The sequence below is a fragment of the Triticum aestivum genome, chromosome 6D, assembly GCF_018294505.1.
Source record: "Triticum aestivum cultivar Chinese Spring chromosome 6D, IWGSC CS RefSeq v2.1, whole genome shotgun sequence".
In the NCBI taxonomy this organism is placed as follows: Eukaryota; Viridiplantae; Streptophyta; class Magnoliopsida; order Poales; family Poaceae; genus Triticum; species Triticum aestivum.
In genome coordinates, this window is record NC_057811.1 from 468,347,864 (window position 1) to 468,366,702 (window position 18,839).

The window sequence follows — 18,839 nt, forward strand, 5'->3', positions numbered from 1 at the left end:
GTGCTGCTGTCTAGGCCCAGCTCAGACGCCCACTGCTTTATGCCCGAGCCCGATTTCTCTCCGAGAGATGCTAGACACACGGGCTAACTACAGGGGGTTTACGGGGTGGTGAAGAGTGATTGGTTGAAATTTTATAAAGTGAGGCGGGCCCACCCGTGAAAATGGGGGGGGGGGGTATACCTGGCCATATCTCGGGCCGGGCCGGGCTTCGGGCCGGGCCAAAAAAAGCCCGACGTCTACGGGACAGGCCCGAGCCCGGCCCGGCCCGACACATTTCTACGTTTCCCTGGCCCAGGCCCGGCCCGAGGCAAAGCCCGAAAGCCCGAAGCCCGGCCCGACGGCCCGACAGAACAACATTAAACACTAAACTTTGATAGTAAACGGCAGTACCCAAACTGCAGCTGAACATCAGGAAAACAGCAGAAATACATAACTAGTTTTGACAGCAAAACAGCAGGAAAGAATCACTAGTTTTGACAGCAAAACAGCAGCAAAAGGCAATAGTTTTGATAGCAGAACATCATAGTTTTGATTGTAGAACATCATAGTTTTGACAGCAACTAAACGTTTCAGATTCGACAATCAGCATGTAAACATTCCAGTTTCGACAATAGCATCTAAAGTTCTAAATGTTCCAGTTTCAACAAACACAAGTGCATGAATATCATTACATTCCAGAACCAAAATAAAAACTAGTAGATGGATGGCATGCCTTCTCCGAATCTTCTCTTCTCATTGCTCTAGGAGTGTAGCAACAACTCTACAAGATGGAATGAACAGAAAGTTAGCGGTAGTATAATATACTTGACAATTGACAATGACATGAACAAAGAATAGAGATGTTACATTCTTCATCCGAAGATGAATCTTCATCATTATCTAGCGCAATCACTTCTTCTGCCTTTCTCTTATTATCTACAACAACAGATTGGGTTAATTATCATTTGGAAGTAAAACATACAAATAAGAATGTGAAACAAACAAGATTACAACAGATACCTTCTTTTTTCTGCAGTTTGCAACGATACCAATCTTGCAAACACATTAGGGCCTCAACCGTCTTTGGTTTAAGTGAGTTTCGGTTCGGGGTTATAACCTTCTTACTCAAGCTGAAAGCGGATTCTGAAGCAACACTTGACACAGGAACTGCAAGGATATCACGTGCCATTCTTGCTAGTTGCGGATACCTAGCTGCAGACTTACTCCAGAAATCCAAGATATTGACATTTTCATTCAACCTCTTCGCAGGTTCAGCCAAATACAATTCCAATTCAGATCTCTCTTCATGTGAGCTCGTGCTTTCCAGGTACTGATCATAGTCGGAAAAGGCACCAAGTCCACACGTGCTTGATGATGCACTTGTTGCTAAGTTTTCATTGACATGTACACCACTACCATACTTATTAAATAAAGAAGTCATTGTAGTTTTAACAAGATTAATGCGCTGAAGGGCATCATCACCATCATATAGCTTGGAGTAGGCATATCCTAAAAACTTGAACTTAATGCGGGGATCAAGAACAGCAGCACAAGACAGAAATATGCTATAGTCAGACCAATATTTCATGAATTTCTCCCTCATAACTACCAACATTGGAGCCATGTAACTATTTACTCCAGCACTAGCATGTATAATAGCAGAATGAACAAGATAGACATTCATGAAGTACAAGTTGGCTGTTGGATACTTTGTTCCTGAGAAAGTTGTAGTTACATCGAAGAAAACCTCCAAGAACTGATACATATGAGATACCTTGGCCCATTCTTCTTCGGATAGCCAAAAGTTCACCTTGAATATGCTGTCCCTCTCAGAATACCAATGCAGCACGTCTCTAAAGTACAAACAGCAGCCAAGCATAGTGTAGGTTGAATTCCAACAGATGGGCATATCAGGTTTCAACCTTTTTGTTTCTTCAAGGTTGAATATAGTTGTAGCAGTACTATACAACTTATGCAGCCTAGTGCTTGAAGCCTTTAGGTACATTATACCATCTCTAAGTTTGTCAACACACTTATCAATCAATGTCAAACCGGCTTGAACTACCAAGTTCAGTATATGTGCACAACAACGAATTTGGAAGAATTTACTGGACAAAGGTAAAGCACCTTTTGACAAGTGGGTACGCAAGCAAGCCACCATCCTATCATTATAGGCTGCATTATCCAGAGTGATGCACATCACTTTCTTATCAAACCTCCATTCACGGAAAGCTAGGTGGACCTCATCGGCAATATATGGTCCATCATAGGGTGGATCAATTTTTTTGAACCATACAATCCTTTTGTTTAGTTTCCAATCAGCATCTATGTAATGGCAAGTAATGCAAATATAGCTATGCTTGGTGACTTCAGATTTCCAATTGTCGGATGTGAAACTAACTCTACCAGGGGCAGCTAAAATAATTTCCATCAATTCCTTTTTCTGGCTAAGAAACATTGCCATTATCTCTCTTTTTATTGTGTGTCGACCAATAGACTTGAATTGTGGACAACAAGCAGACATCATTGTTCTAAATCCATCTTCTTCAAGTGTTGTAAATGGATGAGCACCGGATACAAGATAAATAGAGACCGAATTTCTAGCAACTTGAGCATCAAATCTACCATTTTTTAATGCAGCTGTTCCATCATCATTTGTTTCAGATTTCAAGAAAAAATTATTCATTGTCGCTTGTTCAACCTTATGCTTACTTTCAATGTGTCTAAGGAGATGAGATGTGCCATTTGTCGATTTAGCCGACAGTTTAGAGTCGCAATGGTTGCATTGAGCTATAGTCATCTCATCACCATCTTTCGAGATCTTGGTGAAGTCAAGCCATACCTTTGACTTCAGTTTGGAAGTAGTAGGTTGCGGCTGCGGCTGTGCCCCTTTGGCAGTAGGTTCTGCATGTTGTGTTGTTGGTACACTTCCTCCATCTCCATGAACATCAGATGCTGCCTGTTTTCCAGTTGCTCTTGCACGTTTCTGCCGAGTTCGAGGAGGGTCGGCGGGTACAATAAACAATTCCATTGGTCCATCCTGCCCTTCTAATTCTTCAGGATGGTACTCTGGTTCATCACCCTCCGGTCCTTCTAATTCTCTTGAATTCATCATGATCAAACTGCAACATATACGTACAACAACATATTACTACCGCATCACATGCAAACAGCACAAGTATTAGTATATAAGCGCGGACACAAGATAAATATAGTATAGCCATCTGAACTACATGTTTGCAATTTTCAACAGCACCATATAACCATCACCCCATACTCCAGTACATCCTAAAACAGCACCATATCCATCCTAACAGCACCATATCATCCTAACATCACCATATCAGTACATCTTTGGAGATTTTCAACTACAAAAAAATTAACCTTGGAGGCTTGGAGTTGCAGGCTGTAGCCGGCGGCGAGGAAGATCGTTGGTGTGGCCTGTAGCCGGCGGCGAGGAAGCTCGTCGGAGACGGAGCGGGGCGGCAGCGGTTGGGGACGGAGCGGCGCGGCCGCGGTCGGGGATGGAGCGGGGCCACCGCGGGCGGGGACGGAGCGGGGCCGCCGCGGGCGGGGACGGAGCTGCGCGGCTGCGGTCCGCCGCGGGCGAGGACGAAGGGCGACGAACGGCAGGGCAAGCTAGGCTAGGGTTCTACGTCGGCGCCGCCATGTCGCTCGAGTGAGGAGGAGAGGCTGGGAGTGGGAGGAGGCCAGGAGGGGATCGAGAATTCAAGATGGGGGCGTGGGAGGTGGGAATTAGGGCAGCCAACGACGAGTGGGCCGCTCTTGGGCTGCTGTTTCCCATTGGGCATCGGCCTTACCTCCTCCCTCGCTAGTCGCTGCAGAGATGCTCGGGCCGGGCCGGGCCTAATTTCGGGCCAATATTGAAGCCCAGGCCCGACCCGATTTGTTGTTCGGGCTGCATTTCGAGGCCCAGGCCCGGCCCGAGGGACAAGCCCGGCCCGGCCCGGCCCGGAAATTTCGGGCCGGGTCGTTACGGGCCGACCGGGCCGGGTTTCCCATGGCCAGGTATAGGGGGGGCAAATTAGAGAAGGGCACGTGTCAGGGTCCGTAAAAGTCCGTCGAGAGAGCCCGTGTGTGTAGTATTATCGTTTCTCCCCCATGCAAAAAAAAAGAAAAAACCCATTTCTCCCCAGAATACCCCTCCAACTCTATAAAGTGCGCCCAGCCCGCGGTCCTTTCAGTTTACTCGAACTCCCCCAAACCAGCAGCGAAATCTCCATTCCGACCCGATTCCAACGCTCGCACTCCTCGATCCAAGTGTTCTCTCATGGCCACGGCGACTGCGAGTAGGCTCAGCGGGCCGGTCCTGTCGATCCCCAGCTACCGCTCCGCCTCGCCCACCCGCGTCAAGCTCCCCGCCGGTGGCGCCACACGCTCGCCGGGCAAGTCCGTCAGCGTCTCGTCCTCCTCCTCTGCCCCTGCCGGCGCCGCCGCCAGCAAGAGCCGTCGGTCCTGCATGTGCTCCCCGACGAACCACCCGGGCTCGTTCCGGTGCGGCCTCCACAAGGAGGAGCGCAAGCAGGCGGCTCCATCTTGCAACAACAGCAAGCCCGGCTCCCCGCCGTCCATCGGCAGCGCCGGCTCGAAGCAGACGGGCAGCGCGCTGGTGCGGCTCGTCCCCATGGAGAGCGGGCACTGGGCACGCAGGGCGCTCGCGCCGTCCCCCGCGGCGCAGCAGTCGCTGCAGCACCGGAGGCGCGTGGGCGGGTCCCGCCCCCGGCCGAGCCGGCTCTCCGCTGTGTCCATGGCCGGCGACCGCTCCGGCGACAACCACCAGTAGACAAACCAACCAACGTCGACATGCCATAGCAAGATAAAGTAGATAGTAAAAAATTCCAGCAACAATTGGAGTTTCAGACCCAATTCTGGGATCCGGCTTGGCCAATTAGCTAGCTCGTAGATAGAGTGAGCCTTTCGTCCACTCTGTTCTGCTGTGTACAACTCCATCTGGTTTTGGATATGGATAATCATGAGTGACAAATTGGAGACTGATACATGCATCTGATCTGTCCCGTGACGGGAGGCTTATCCATTCATGGATCATGGATGATTTGCCGCAACAACTTTTTGCTTCTGTTTCAGTTTCTGGAGTGTGGGTGCGTCTCGCTCCTGTTTCGGTTTTGGATAAGCTCTGCAAGAGATCACTGGCGTCTCGCTGTCGCTTGCTCCTGTCACGCGGTACTCGTGAGTGCCCCCGGCCGAACGGATCAGGCCTGTAACTTGGAGCACCAGAGCAATCCCTCGATTCCGACGAGGTTTATGTATGTAAAATTTTATGATCCCAGTCCCAGTGATCAACGAAGTGAGGCTGAACCGATGTACTGTGTGTGTGGAACTGTGGATCCGTGGTATTTTACTGTTGGCGCCAGGGACGACGTAGCAGTTGGAATCCCCCCTCCAACTTCTCGACTTGAGGAAGAAGATGAAGATGTTGGAAGATCGGTGGGCGCGCACAGCTGGCCAGCTTCTTGTCTCTCTTTCAAGTGCAGCGCCCTTTTTAGATGAACGAACGGAATACTGACAAAACCTCAAAAACACGAATTAATCATTAGCTATTTTTTTCTGCTCAAAACTGGCTGCTTTTGTATGAACAGCCGGCATATGGGTCGAATAGCCGACAAGCCAAACCCAAGTGGAGTTGCTGGGAGTGAAATACATATAACGAACTCGTTGAATATCTGACGATCCAGTTGGTACCCCCAACAAACTCGTTAAAAATCAGACGGGCATTCGCAGACCCAAAGTAGAAGCTCTGGAACGACGACGGCCGAGAAGGTCAACAGAACGCACAACCCGTCGGAATAACTCGATCGCGACATGCACCGCCGGAGGCCGAACTCGGTCGCGCGCGCGGACGCACAAATGGACTTGATCGACGCTCTCGAAGGATTCGATGGAAGGTCGGTCTCTCTTGCCACTGACACGACATGATTGCCCAAGCGCGAGGGCACGATCGAGTCATTGCACAGTCACTCGGGCTGGAGTTATTCTGAGATCTATCTGCTTGGCACGTAACCTGGAGAGGTTCAGTGCCACTTGTACTGGGCAATCAGTCGTAGAATTTTCTGCAGATACTATGATAAGATTTTGCTGGGAGATCGGGGGCTGGAAATTGACTTGGCAGTGGTGTGCACTGGCATGTCCCCGTCGTGTTCTTTTGACATGCAACGCCGCCTCTCTGCACTAGTTCTAAGTTCAGAGTTTGCAACATAAATTCAGTTTCCCTCGGGCGCAGGGTGTTGGACTCGGGGACCGGACAATTTATTTAGCTACTAGAACATGATGAGTGATGATCTGGAATGGCTAATAACCCGTAGGCGGGGCAATGTCAACCGAGTGAGTTGCTGTCCGAACTTCTGACTTTGTGCATCTGGATCAAGGAAAACTGTTTCGGAAGTAGCACTAGGGTAAATGTTTCATGAAAAAAATGTGCAAGATTTCAGTCGGGGTGGACACAGGTATACATAGCATAGGGTTAGGGTATGCATTGCTCGCTTGTTGACAGTGAATCTTTTCTCCTCATAAATTCATTATATTTCTCCTAAAAGTTTTGCTAGCTCCTCGGAAAGCTAATTAATTGTTGTGGCTGATCATGGAGATTACCATGTGTAGTTGCTTAATATCGGGAGGATATGCAAGCTTTGTATACCTGGTCTTTCTAGAAGATATTTTTTTTGCGGGAAACTTTCTAGATGAAACTGAAATCAGATATCTGCAGGAACGGCGGGTGCATGCGGAAATTTTATCTCAATTTACATGTCGACCCATCGCTATTCTGCCTCCCACCTGAAATCAGATATCTGCAGTGCGATCCCTGCGCCTCGCCGACGAAAAACTAGTTAATTAATCGTACATGTGGGTGTACGTGGCTGGTGTCAGGTTCAGTATATGTCGTTTGGTGGTAATTTTTTGTGATTTACATAGCTGTCGTGTCATTAGCGTGCACACATGCTTGGAATGCAGGTTTCACCGGCTCATGGTCGGCACGAACAGCAGTAAATAAATCGCCTCGGCCAGCTTTGACAACCCGACCGCTTTCTAAACTACCCGCACTACAAGAGAGGCCAAATAACGCAGGCACGAGTGTACATAAAATATGAAAGGGTGAATAATTATGAGGTCGACTTCAAAAAATGGCAGCACGGCACCATGGGTAACTGTTCGGCTGTTCCCGATCAATCGACAGCCGGGCGCCGGCCTCTATCTCTGTGCAACAAAAAATTGCTCAATGACCGTGCATGGCTCTCACTGGTTGCCGCCCATGCATGGTGACCGGGACGGGATAACTGCCTCGCCGACCGGCCAGTTCGGTCCGGCACGTGGTGCTCCGTTTGGCTCTTGCCGGAACCGGCAGCAATGCAACCGGCCAACCGACGTAGCCACAATATTAGACTATCGATGTCTCCCACGCGCTCCCCTCCCACGCCCGTCCCCGTGCCGCCGCCGGCGGTGGTGGCTCCCCCTGCGCCGACCATGGATTCGCCTCCTGGTTCATGCCCCTGCCCCTGCCTCCGCCTCCGGTTGGTCGTCCGGGGGCGGTCGCGCTGCTGCGGAGATCTTTTCCTCTCCTGCGTTCATCCTCCCTGCCACGGCCAGATCCAGTTTCAACGAGCTACGACCAGGACGGTGTCTTGGCCTCCGTGGAGTTTGTCCCTGACTCGCAGCCGCCCGTGGCGTTGGTCCGGGCTGCGGTTGGGTCGGCTCAAGCCCCTCCTCCTGCGCATGCCGCGCGCCTTGAAGTTCCATTCGGTGGAGGCATTAACTGCTCGGGTGCGGAGCAGCTGGCCGCCTCCATCCCTCCTACCTCTGGTGCGCCTTCTATGCAGGCGATACGGTCCGACGCGGGGCGCGAGGCTGAGGTGACCGGAGGCTGGCAGCTCATCGCGTCGCGTAAAGGCCCGCGCAGTCCGGCTTTGGCCGCCTCGGCATTCAAGCTGGCGCCCATCCCCCGATGGCTCCTAGGCCGGTGTTGTAGGTGTCTCCACCGCGGGCATAGGGCTGAGGCGTGCCGTGACCCGCTGCGCTATTCACGCTGCCTCCAGAATGGCCATAAATCTCGTGGTTGCAAGAACCAGTGGAAGCCATTAAGCTTGTTGGACTCCCCCGGAGTGCCTCCACCCCCTCTCCCTCGGCCTGCCGCTGTTGCTGTCCAAGTAGCAGCTCCTCGCTCTGGTCGTGGCTGGGAGAATCCTCTGCTGCCTACTGCAACCTCTCCGGCCACGATGCTCCGCCTCGGTGATGCGTCGCTCCGTCCGGAGGAGGACTACGTCGTCGTCCCTGCAACGCCTGAGATGCAGGCTGAGTCTGCTCTCCTCTCCACCAACGGGGCAGTTGCCTGGCTAGAAGGCGCCAGGCAGGACGTCTCCTGCCAGCAGGTGGCCTCCGAGCTGGCAAAGGCCTTGGGGGCGCGCTAGACTGATGTCGAAGTCGTCAAGCACTACCCCGAGCAGTTATTCGTCCGCTTCATGTACCAGCACCACTGCGCCCTGGCGGTCTCCCTTGGCCATCTTCCTGGCGCTGGCTACCTCATCTATGTGAAGGAGTGGCGGCTCGAGGCGCACGCCGACAACGAGGACCAGCTACACCATGTTCGCCTATGCTTGGAGGGCGTCCCACTACACGGATGGAACAACTACGTCGCCACCTTTCTCATCGGCCGTGGCTGCTCCCTCGACTACATCGAGCAGCGCTCTCTGAAGAAGGAAGACACGAGGGACATGGCGCTCTGGGCGTGGACGGCCGACCCCAACACCATCCCCAAGGTCAAGTGGCTCACACTCCCTGCGCGTGGTCACCGCCGTCGGAGGCGCCGTGGGCTTCGGCATCGCGTCCTCATTCATCTTGACCTCCATGAAGACCACACCAAGGCGCGCGACGACGACGACAACCCACCTCCGCCGGAAGTCCACGAGTTCACTTGGTACCGCAAGAGGGTCGATGGCACCTACATCCCAAGGGAGCGTCAGCAGCCACAGGGTGGTGCCGCTCGGCGCCCTGACAGGCGTGATGATGACGATGACCGCGACGGCCGACGGGGTCGAGATGGTGGCCGTGCTCGGGAGGGCTGGGGCGCCGGGGTGCGTCGCTCGCCCTCCCGCAATGCGCGCGATCGCCAGCGCGACGAGGGCCAGGAACGCACCAGAGAGCGCGTCGGTGGCCGTCGGCGTGATGGAGGCGTTCCTAGCAGCGCGCTGGCCCCTTCTTCGGCTGGCGCTACTCCTGCTGTTCTGCGCGGCTCTGGGTCGGGCAACGGCGTGGCTGCGCACGCCCTGGAGCTGCTGGCCATTCAGAGGCCGGTGCTGACTGATGGTCGTGGCCGTAGCCCGGTGCGGCAGCTCTCGCCGCGCTCCGCCAGGCGCCGTTCTCAGGATGAGCGAACCCCGCCAGTGTCGACCTCGGTGTTGCCGCCCAGCCCCGTTTCAAAGCGTGCTGAAGCTTCACGCTCTCCTCTGCTGCAAGAGGCGCCCAACCAGCCGTTGCTCCAGCTGTGCTCGCCAGTTTTGCTTCAAAGGCCTCTGCTCTCGCCTTCCAGGCCGCCGGGGTTTCAGACATCTCCTACGCCGCCGCTGGCTTGCGACGGCCCCCTGCAGCGCACCCCCTCACCGGTGCATGGTGCGCAAGCCAAGGCCACTGAAGATCTCCTGGAGCCTCTCTTCGAGGTGAGGCAGCAGAGCATTTTTGCCACGCCTCCATCACCACCCCCACGGCCTCCCACAGCTCGCCGGAAGACGTTGGCTGGTGTGCACATATCCAGGAAGGGAGGGCTCTTGCTCCAGAGGAACAAACATACTGGTGCAAGTGTTGCTACGATGCCAGCGACCAAAGTCGCCGAGAAGATGGTCTGCCGCATGCTCGGGATCACCAGAGATGGCAAAGTTGTGACGGAGGCAACTCTGGAAGAGTTCACTTCCAAGTTCAAGGACCAGCTAGCTCCAGAGGTGATTATGGCCATGAGGGAGTTCTTTCATCTGGATGACCCAGCGGTCAACGGCGTCGAGGACGCACTGATTGAGCATGGTGAAGAGGGAGCACTGGAGCTTGCTCAAGAGGGAGGTGTAGCTATCCAGGATGCTTGAGGTTCCTAGTTTGTCTGTTAGGGTACTACGGATCCTTATGTTAGTCCACCCTCTTAGTGCTCCATGGGGTGATCTGTGTGTTGTTCGTGTTGTGGGTGTGCGTTGTATCAGGTGTGATAGTGTTGTGGGTGCTCGCCGTTGCATGAGAGAAAAATCATTCACTTTGGTTGTCGGTCTCTGCCTGATGACCGTGCACAGCTGCTGTCGTTGCCAGAGGTCTTGTGTTTTTTGGTGTGACCCATGACGACACAGCCCATCAACACGTTAAGTTGGAATGTTCGCGGTCTAAACAACCCGGCGCGGAGGTCAACTGTTAGTGCGACGATTGCAGCCTCCTCATGCCAGCTTGTATGTTTGCAAGAGACTAAGCTTGGCTGCGTTGATAAATTCGTTGCTGCCTTCCTTGGTGGTAATTGAAGGAAATATGCCCTAGAGGCAATAATAAAGTATTATATATTTCCTTATATCATGATAAATGTTTATTATTCATGCTAGAATTGTATTAACCGGAAACATAATACATGTGTGAATACATAGACAAACAGAGTGTCACTAGTATGCCTCTACTTGACTAGCTCGTTAATCAAAGATGGTTATGTTTCCTAGCCATAGACATGAGTTGTCATTTGATTAACGGGATCACCTCATTAGGAGAATGACGTGATTGACTTGACCCATTCCGTTAGCTTAGCACTCGATCATTTAGTATGTTGCTATTGCTTTCTTCATGACTTATACATGTTCCTATGACTATGAGATTATGCAACTCCCGTTTACCGGAGGAACACTTTGTGTGCTACCAAACGTCACAACGTAAATGGGTGATTATAAAGGTGCTCTACAGGTGTCTCCAAAGGTACTTGTTGCGTTGGCGTATTTCGAGATTAGGATTTGTCACTCCAATTGTCGGAGAGGTATCTCTGGGCCCACTCGGTAATGCACATCACTATAAGCCTTGCAAGCATTATGACTAATGAGTTAGTTGCGGGATGATGTGTTACGGAACGAGTAAAGAGACTTGCTGATAACGAGATTGAACTAGGTATCGAGATACCGACGATCAAATCTCGGGCAAGTAACATACCGGTGACAAAGGGAACAACGTATGTTGTTATGCGGTCTGACCGATAAAGATCTTCGTAGAATATGTGGGAGCCAATATGGGCATCCAGGTCCCGCTATTGGTTATTGACCGGAGACGTGTCTCGGTCATGTCTACATAGTTCTCGAACCCGTAGGGTCCGCACGCTTAACGTTACGATGACAGTTTTATTGAGTTTTGATGTACCGAAGGAGTTCGGAGTCCCGGATGAGATCAGGGATATGACGAGGAGTCTCGAAATGGTCGAGACGTAAAAATCGATATATTGGACGACTATATTCGGACTTCGGAAAGGTTCCGAGTGATTCGGGTATTTTTCGGAGTACCGAAGAGTTACGGGAATTCGTATTGGGCCTTAATGGGCCATACGGGAAAGGAGAGAAAGGCCTCAAAAGGTGGCCGCACCCCTCCCCATGGTCTGGTCCGAATTGGACTAGGGAAGGGGGGCGCACCCTTCCTTCTTTCTCCTTCCCCCTTCCCTTCTCCTACTCCCACAAGGAAAGGATGAGTCCTACTCCCGGTGGGAGTAGGACTCCCCCCTTTGGCGCGCCTCTTCCCTTGGCCGGCTGCCTCCTCCTTGCTCCTTTATATACGGGGGCAGGGGGGCACAACAATTGATCCTTGAGATCTCTTAGCCGTGTGCGGTGCCCCCCTCCACCATATTACACCTCGATAATACCGTTGCGGAGCTTAGGCGAAGCCCTACGTCGGTGGAACATCATCATCGTCACCACGCCGTCGTGCTGACGAAACTCTCCCTCAACACTCGGCTGGATCGGAGTTCGAGGGACGTCATCGAGCTGAACGTGTGTAGAACTCGGAGGTGCCGTACGTTCGGTACTTGATCGGTCGGATCATGAAGACGTACGACTACATCAACCGCGTTGTGATAACGCTTCCGCTGTCAGTCTACGAGGGTACGTGGACAACACTCTCCCCTCTCGTTGCTATGCATCACCATGATCTTGCGTGTGCGTAGGAATTTTTTTGAAATTACTACATCCCCAACAGTAATAGGCTTCAAGGCTTTGCGCAACGCCCGGCTCTGGGGACTAGGGGAGGGATTCTGCTACTTTGGGATGACACGGTCCTCGACGTCTCCGATATCACTGCATCGACCTATTGCCTCTCTGGTACGGTTCGTGCCCGTGCGACTGACGTCTGTTTTAGGGTCACCTCCGTTTATGGGCCAACTGACCACGCCTGCAAAGATGCGTTTTTTGCCGAGCTTATCTCCCACAAGCCTCCTAATGGGACTGCATGGCTGGCCCTTGGGGATTTCAACCAAATTTGTCGTGCACGCGACTAAAACAAGAGAATCTTCAACCGGCGTAGGATCAATCGCTTTCGGGCTGCGTTACAATCTTGTGAGCTCAAGGAAATTCACCTCCAGAATCGGCGCTTCACCTGGAGCAACGAGCGGGACAACCCAACTCTCTGCAAGCTTGACTCCTTCTTCTGTAATGCGGAGTGGGATATGACCTTCAGCACCCATGTCCTACATGCTCTGTCATCTTCACTTTCCGACCATTGCCCCCTGCTGCTTGCTGATGATAAAGGGCCCAGAAGGCCTCGATCCTTCAAGTTTGAAAACTTCTGGGCTTCTTTGCCTGGCTTCTCCGAGGTAGTGCAAAAGGCCTGGGACGAGCGAGTCGGGCACTCGGAGCCGTATCAAGTGCTGTACCATAAGCTAAAAAAAACTGCGATCCGACTATCTGAGTGGAGCAAGAACTTGTTCTCCAAGGCTAAGGTTCAGCTCCATGCGGCCCTGCTTGTGATTCTCCACCTCGACATCGCGCAAGAGGCAAGGGCTCTCTCTCCTGAGGAGCGAGACTTGCGCACGAGACTCAAGCGGAGGGTGATTAGCTTGGCGGTACTTGAGAGGTCTAGGAAGAGTCAATGTGCTCGGTTGGCAAATTTGAAGCATGGGGATGCAAACACAAAATTCTTCCACCGACGCATCAATGCCAGAAGGAGGAAAAATCACATTCACCGGATCAAACATGTGCATGGGTGGGTGACCGAACACAAGGAAAAAGAGAAGATCATACATTCCCACTTCACAGAGATCATGGGTACAGGATGCAGTAGCAACAAAGACTTCAACTGGGAGGAGCTTCGAATAGAGACCCATGACTTGCACGACCTGGGCAACACCATCACGGAAGATGAGGTTTGGGGGGCCATAAAGGAGATGCCTAGTGATAAGGCGCCCGGTCCGGATGGCTTCACAGGGATCTTCTTCAAGAAGTGTTGGGGCATCATCAAGCTTTCGGTCATGAGAGTCATCCAGTGTTTTGACTCTCTCCACACCTCCAACCTGCATTGGTTGAATTCCGCCAATGTTGTGCTATTGCCCAAAAAGGAGGGTGCGGAAGGCATCTCTGATTACAGACCTATCAGTCTCATCCACGCCATCGCAAGAATAATTGCCAAGGTCCTTTCGCTCCGGCTGGCTCCACACATGGACTGCCTTGTCTCCAACGCCCAAAGTGCATTCATAAAGAGGCGTAGCATACATGACAACTTCATGTGCGTGCGTAATTTTGCTAGGCGCTTACACAAGTGCAAGACCCCGTCACTCCTTTTCAAGCTGGACATAAGAAAGGCTTTTGACTCTGTCAAGTGGGGCTACATGTTAGATCTCCTTCAGCGTTTGGGTTTCCCGGATAGGTTCCGGGCTTGGATTGCCGCACTCCTATCCTCGTCATCGTCTCGTGTTCTCTTAAATGGCATCCCCGGCCCTCCCATTAAGCATGGGAAGGGGTTTCGGCAGGGGGACCCCATTTCCCCCTGCTTTTCGTCATCGCGATTGATCCGCTGCATAAGATTCTGGATTTGGCAACCCGGAAAGGTCTTCTTCACAAGATACGTGGGCGGGGGCCTACCATGAGAACCTCCATATATGCGGATGATGCTGCTGTTTTTCTGGTTCCTATCAAAAGGGACGTTGACAATCTTGCTTCCATCTTGAGAGGCTTTGGTGAAGTGACAGGTCTATGCACCAACTTTCAGAAAAGCTCCGTTGTGCCAATTCGATGTAGTCATCTTAATCTTGGGCACACTCTTTAGTGCTTGCCTGCAACTCGTGCTACTTTCCCGGTGAAGTATCTTGGCTTGCCTCTCTCTGTTTGGCAGCTCAGAAAGGTGGATTTCCAATATCTTGAGGACAAGGCGGCGAGCGAATTGGCCACTTGGGACGGCCAAAATATCACTACCATCGGCCGCACGGCACTTGTCAAATCGGTCATTTCATCCCAAGCGATCTACTCAATCACGCCTCTCATTGTGCTGCCAAGTACGCTCAGCAACCTAAATAAGTTGGAGAGGTCGTTCCTATGGTCCGGTGCGGATAAGACAACGGGAGCCAAGTGCAAAGTCAATTGGAAAATAGTCTGTAGGCCAAAGGAATATGGTGGCCTGGGGGTACTCAACACCGAAAAGTTTTCGCGGGCTTTACGTCTTCGTTGGCTGTGGTATGAATGGAAGGAGCCCCACAAGCCTTGGGTGGGGTTTGGTAACCCTTGCACCGCCGAGGACCTCGAGTTCTTCTACGCCTCTACAACTATCACTGTGGGTGACGGTGCAAAAACACCATTCAGGGACTCCCCTTGGCTATTTGGGCGGAAACCCATGGATATTGCTCCATTAATCTACGAGGCATCAAGGAGAAAGAATTGAAAGGTGCGTGAAGCCCTCAATGAGAATGCATGGATTCTCAAAATCAATCCAAACACTGTTATCTCCATTCGCCACATTAGCGAATTCTTCACTCTTTGGATGCTTGTTCATGACTTCCCCCTTGACGACCAAGCCGAAGACAACATTACTTGGAAGCACACGAACGATGGGATCTACTCGGCGGCCACTGCGTACAAGGCTCTGTTCCTTGGATTGACTCTCTCTCCCATGGACCGTATGGTTTGGAAGGCTTGGGCACCCCCTAAGGTTAAATTCTTTGCGTGGCTTGCCCTGCAAGACCGAATTTGGACCGCCGATCGTCTGGAGAAGCGTGGTTGGGTCAATTGTGGTCTTTGTCCACTATGCAACAGAGAGCAAGAAACGGGGCCACACCTCTTCTTCAAGTGTCGTTACACTCTTAGGCTTTGGAGATCTATCATCGAGAAGCTTGGGCTACCTCACGTCAACATTCCCGATTGGCATCTTGATGAATCCGACCGAAACCCGAATTGGCATGCCATGTCCTCTCTCGTCATGCTCACCTCTTGGACCATTTGGGAACGAGCGAAATGCTAGGGTAATTCGGCAAAAATTTGTGCCACCGCCTATTCTCCTCCAAACCATCATTGGTGAGGCAAAGTTATGGGTTACTGCCGGCGCCAAGAAGCTAGGGACTATCATTGTGTGTGAGTAATTGTCATGTCGCTTGTATGGGGTGTCCTGTAAAAATCTAAACTCTATTCTCTCCTTATTTAATAGATGAGGCAAATCTTATGTCTCCGTTTCGAAAAAAAACCGGCCAACCGAACGACGTCGCCGTCAAAACCTCCCGTTCCGTGCCACATGTACGTGCACGCCCGCACTGGCCGGCCGGTGGCTCGACCGCACACGCCAGTGTCTACGTGCCTTTCATGCACGACCACCCCGTCGTTACCAAACCTAGCCTTTCCGTGCTGTGCTGATCAAGCGGACGGGGTCTGATCTTGCTTGCTTCACTTGTGGCAGAGCCAGTGGCTCAGGAGATCACGCTACATCGAGATAGGGTCGGGCCAGGCTTAGACCCATTTGACACATGAGGCGCATGTTTTGGCCGGAAAGGGCTAACAAAGATCTTCCTCTCTGGAAACGTATCAACGGGATGCTTCCAAGTGCAGCATCGTGTTCGGATTGCATCTCAGGTCTAATCCGGGACCGGTGCACTAATCTAGTTCTTCTCTTTTAGGATTTCCCACGTTCAACTTTTGTTTTCGAGGTCTTGTTCCACGATCAACTTGGGAACAGAGCACATGATGCTATATTATTTCAGTTTATCTAATTCACATATAGATGTTTTTTAAAGGTGTCACATCTAAGCTCCCACAAATATATAATGCAACAACAAGAAACAAAAAAACTAGAAAAAAAAATAGACCACAAAACAGAGTGGACATCAGCCTAGACAGACCCATATTATTTTTATGATTTCTTCAAAACTGGACACAACCATATATACATATTTTGTACGCGATCAAACGAAGAATACGTACAAGAATACGCTGCACGAAACGGAGATCCACCACCAAGTTCGATATGATTGGAGATCGATCAACGTTCTACACAAAACGAATCTAAATTTTGGAACTGTCTATCAAAACAGCAGGCCATGTGATCAAGGTATGTATGTGTCAACCGCCGTGAGTGGTGCAGCGCATGGAGCCAGGCAACAGTAGGCCGGGTCGGCACGGTTAAGCAAGCTGTTCGGAATCCAAACGACAAGGTGTGGCCAGAAAACGTAAACAAAATGAACCCTAGTAGCGCCCGCCCCAGAGCGCTGCGTGCGCCAGCTGCCGTGGCCGGCCGTCGCCACGCGCCCTCCCAATCCTTGCCTTGGCACGCAGCGAGGTCGACCATGTGCGTGTGGCCGGCCGTTGCCACGCGCAGCCTCCCAGTCTGTGGCGCGAGGTCGACCATGCATGTGCCTACGTCCGGTGTAGCCGTTGCGCGCGGCGTCGTGATGTAGTGTCCTCGCGCATGTGCCGGGCCGTGACATGAACAGTGCTTCTTTTTTAGCACTAGATCTGCATCTGAGTTAAAAAATGGAACGACACCAGGACTGTCCTTTGCTGCGTTGTCACTGGCTGGATTACTGATTATGCCCACAGACTTACAAAGGCACTGGGCACTGGGCACACCGTGTAAAACAGAGGAATATGCACCTCTGTTTAACAGTGTGCATGTTGCCAGGAACGGACGTTCACAGTGAAACAACGAAGATCAAAAGACTGTAAGACGAAGAGAGAGCCGGAGCGGCAGTGAAAGAGACGGCTACGTTCGATCGTCCGGTCGACCAGAATCGAAGGGAGCGGACGCAGAGCAGTAGCAACAGTTATCTCGCGGCGGAATCGGCCGGATCACATGCACATCGCCGGCGGGCTCCATGATCCCTTCCTTCACGCGGACTCCACGAACCAACGTACATGGGCGGGAGCGAGTGAACAGATTCGGAGAGCATCGATGGACACTGCCATTACGGCGACTGATGCCGATGCCACTGTGTCGAGCGTTCACAGGTCGGCCGCGTTTCAAGCAAAGCGGGGACGATCCCATGGCCGACGGCTGGGGTCCGGTCGCTGCCGTCCGGCTGCTGGCGCGTCACGTCGTTCAGGTCCTAGTCGTGCCAACCTGACCATCACCTGCCTCGCTCCGAGCGTTCCTTTTTTTCTGGGTCCGTCCTTTCAGCGTGCCGGAACCGGTTTTCTGACAGCAACGTCGGATGTGCACCTGCACGCAGCTTTTCAAAATATTCAAATCAAGTTGGCAAGAGTCCTAAAATATTGTGAACCGATTCCGGTGTGCTACCCGTCCGGGCCCACGGCACAGACGCCCACTGCTTTATGCCCATTAACCACAGTTAGTTAGTTAACTCGACCTTAACTCAGTTACGAACCCCTGAATTTACCAGAATACCCCTCCCGACTCTATAAATTCTGCCTAACCCGCCTCCATCTCAGTTTACTCTCAAGTCCCAAATCTCCAAAACCAGACATTCCCCTCGGCGCACTCTAATCTCTCATGGCGACGGCGTCCGCGAGTCGGCCCAGCGGCCCGGTGCTGTCGATCCCCAGCTACCGCTCCGCCTCGCCCACCCGCGTCAAGCTCGCCACCCGCTCGCCGGGCAAGTCCGTCAGCGTCTCGTCTCCCACCGCCTCCTCCAGGAGCCGTCGGTCCTGCATGTGCTCCCCGACGAACCACCCGGGCTCGTTCCGGTGCAGCCTCCACAAGGAGCGCAAGCAGGCGGCCCCCGCCGGCAGCGGCACCAGCAGGCCCGCCTCCCCGCCTTCCCCGCCGTCCACCTCGAAGAGCACGGGCGGCGCGCTGGCGCGGCTCGTCCCCATGGGGAGCGGGCACTGGGCACGCAGGGCGCTCGCGCCGCCCCCCGCGGCGCAGCAGTCGCTGCAGCACCGGAGGCGCGCGGGCGGGTTCCGTCCCCGGTCCAGCCGGCTCTCCGCCGTGTCCATGGCCGGCGACAGCCAGTAAGCTAAACGAACAGCGTCGACATGCCGTAGCAAGATAGTAGAGTACTAGTACTACATAGGAAAGAAGTTGCCTGAAGAATTGGAGTTTTTAGAACCAATTCGATTGATGAGCCCGTCCGTAACTGTACAGAATGCATTTTTCCAGCACGCATGAATGGCGTTAATTGAGATTCAAGATGTCAGGCAATCGTTGGTTGGGCTAACGGATACTTTGAATCACTCTGTTTTTACTCGTGTTTTGGTGATTTCAGAGTCCCGTCCCTGCCTTTGGGTTTATTAATCGGTATTTGGAGGCACTAGAACTGACGAAGATTCAGAAACAGACAGTACAGCCATGAGCCAGCAGTTCAGGTTCAGAAGCAGCCGTTACCTCCTGAGACGGTGTTTGCCAAGAGAAAATGTTGATGCTGGGGTATGGAAGAAAAGGTAGCTTGTTATAGACTAACGCAGATTTCCTCTGAA

General features: G+C 52.4%; 2 protein-coding genes across 2 annotated transcripts; both read left to right on the top strand.

Moving 5' to 3' along the window:
- The first annotated feature begins 4,168 nt into the window (after window positions 1–4,168).
- LOC123142047 (uncharacterized) lies at window positions 4,169–4,997 on the top strand. Its single transcript, XM_044561074.1, has one exon. The coding sequence runs from the start codon at window positions 4,271–4,273 to the stop codon at window positions 4,781–4,783; it is 513 nt and encodes a 170-aa protein (XP_044417009.1). The 5' UTR covers window positions 4,169–4,270; the 3' UTR covers window positions 4,784–4,997.
- A 12,874-nt stretch (window positions 4,998–17,871) lies between these two features.
- LOC123142048 (uncharacterized) lies at window positions 17,872–18,552 on the top strand. The gene has a single exon (XM_044561076.1). It carries the CDS (start codon window positions 17,914–17,916, stop codon window positions 18,376–18,378), a length of 465 nt encoding a protein of 154 aa, XP_044417011.1. The 5' UTR covers window positions 17,872–17,913; the 3' UTR covers window positions 18,379–18,552.
- The last annotated feature ends 287 nt before the right edge of the window (window positions 18,553–18,839 follow it).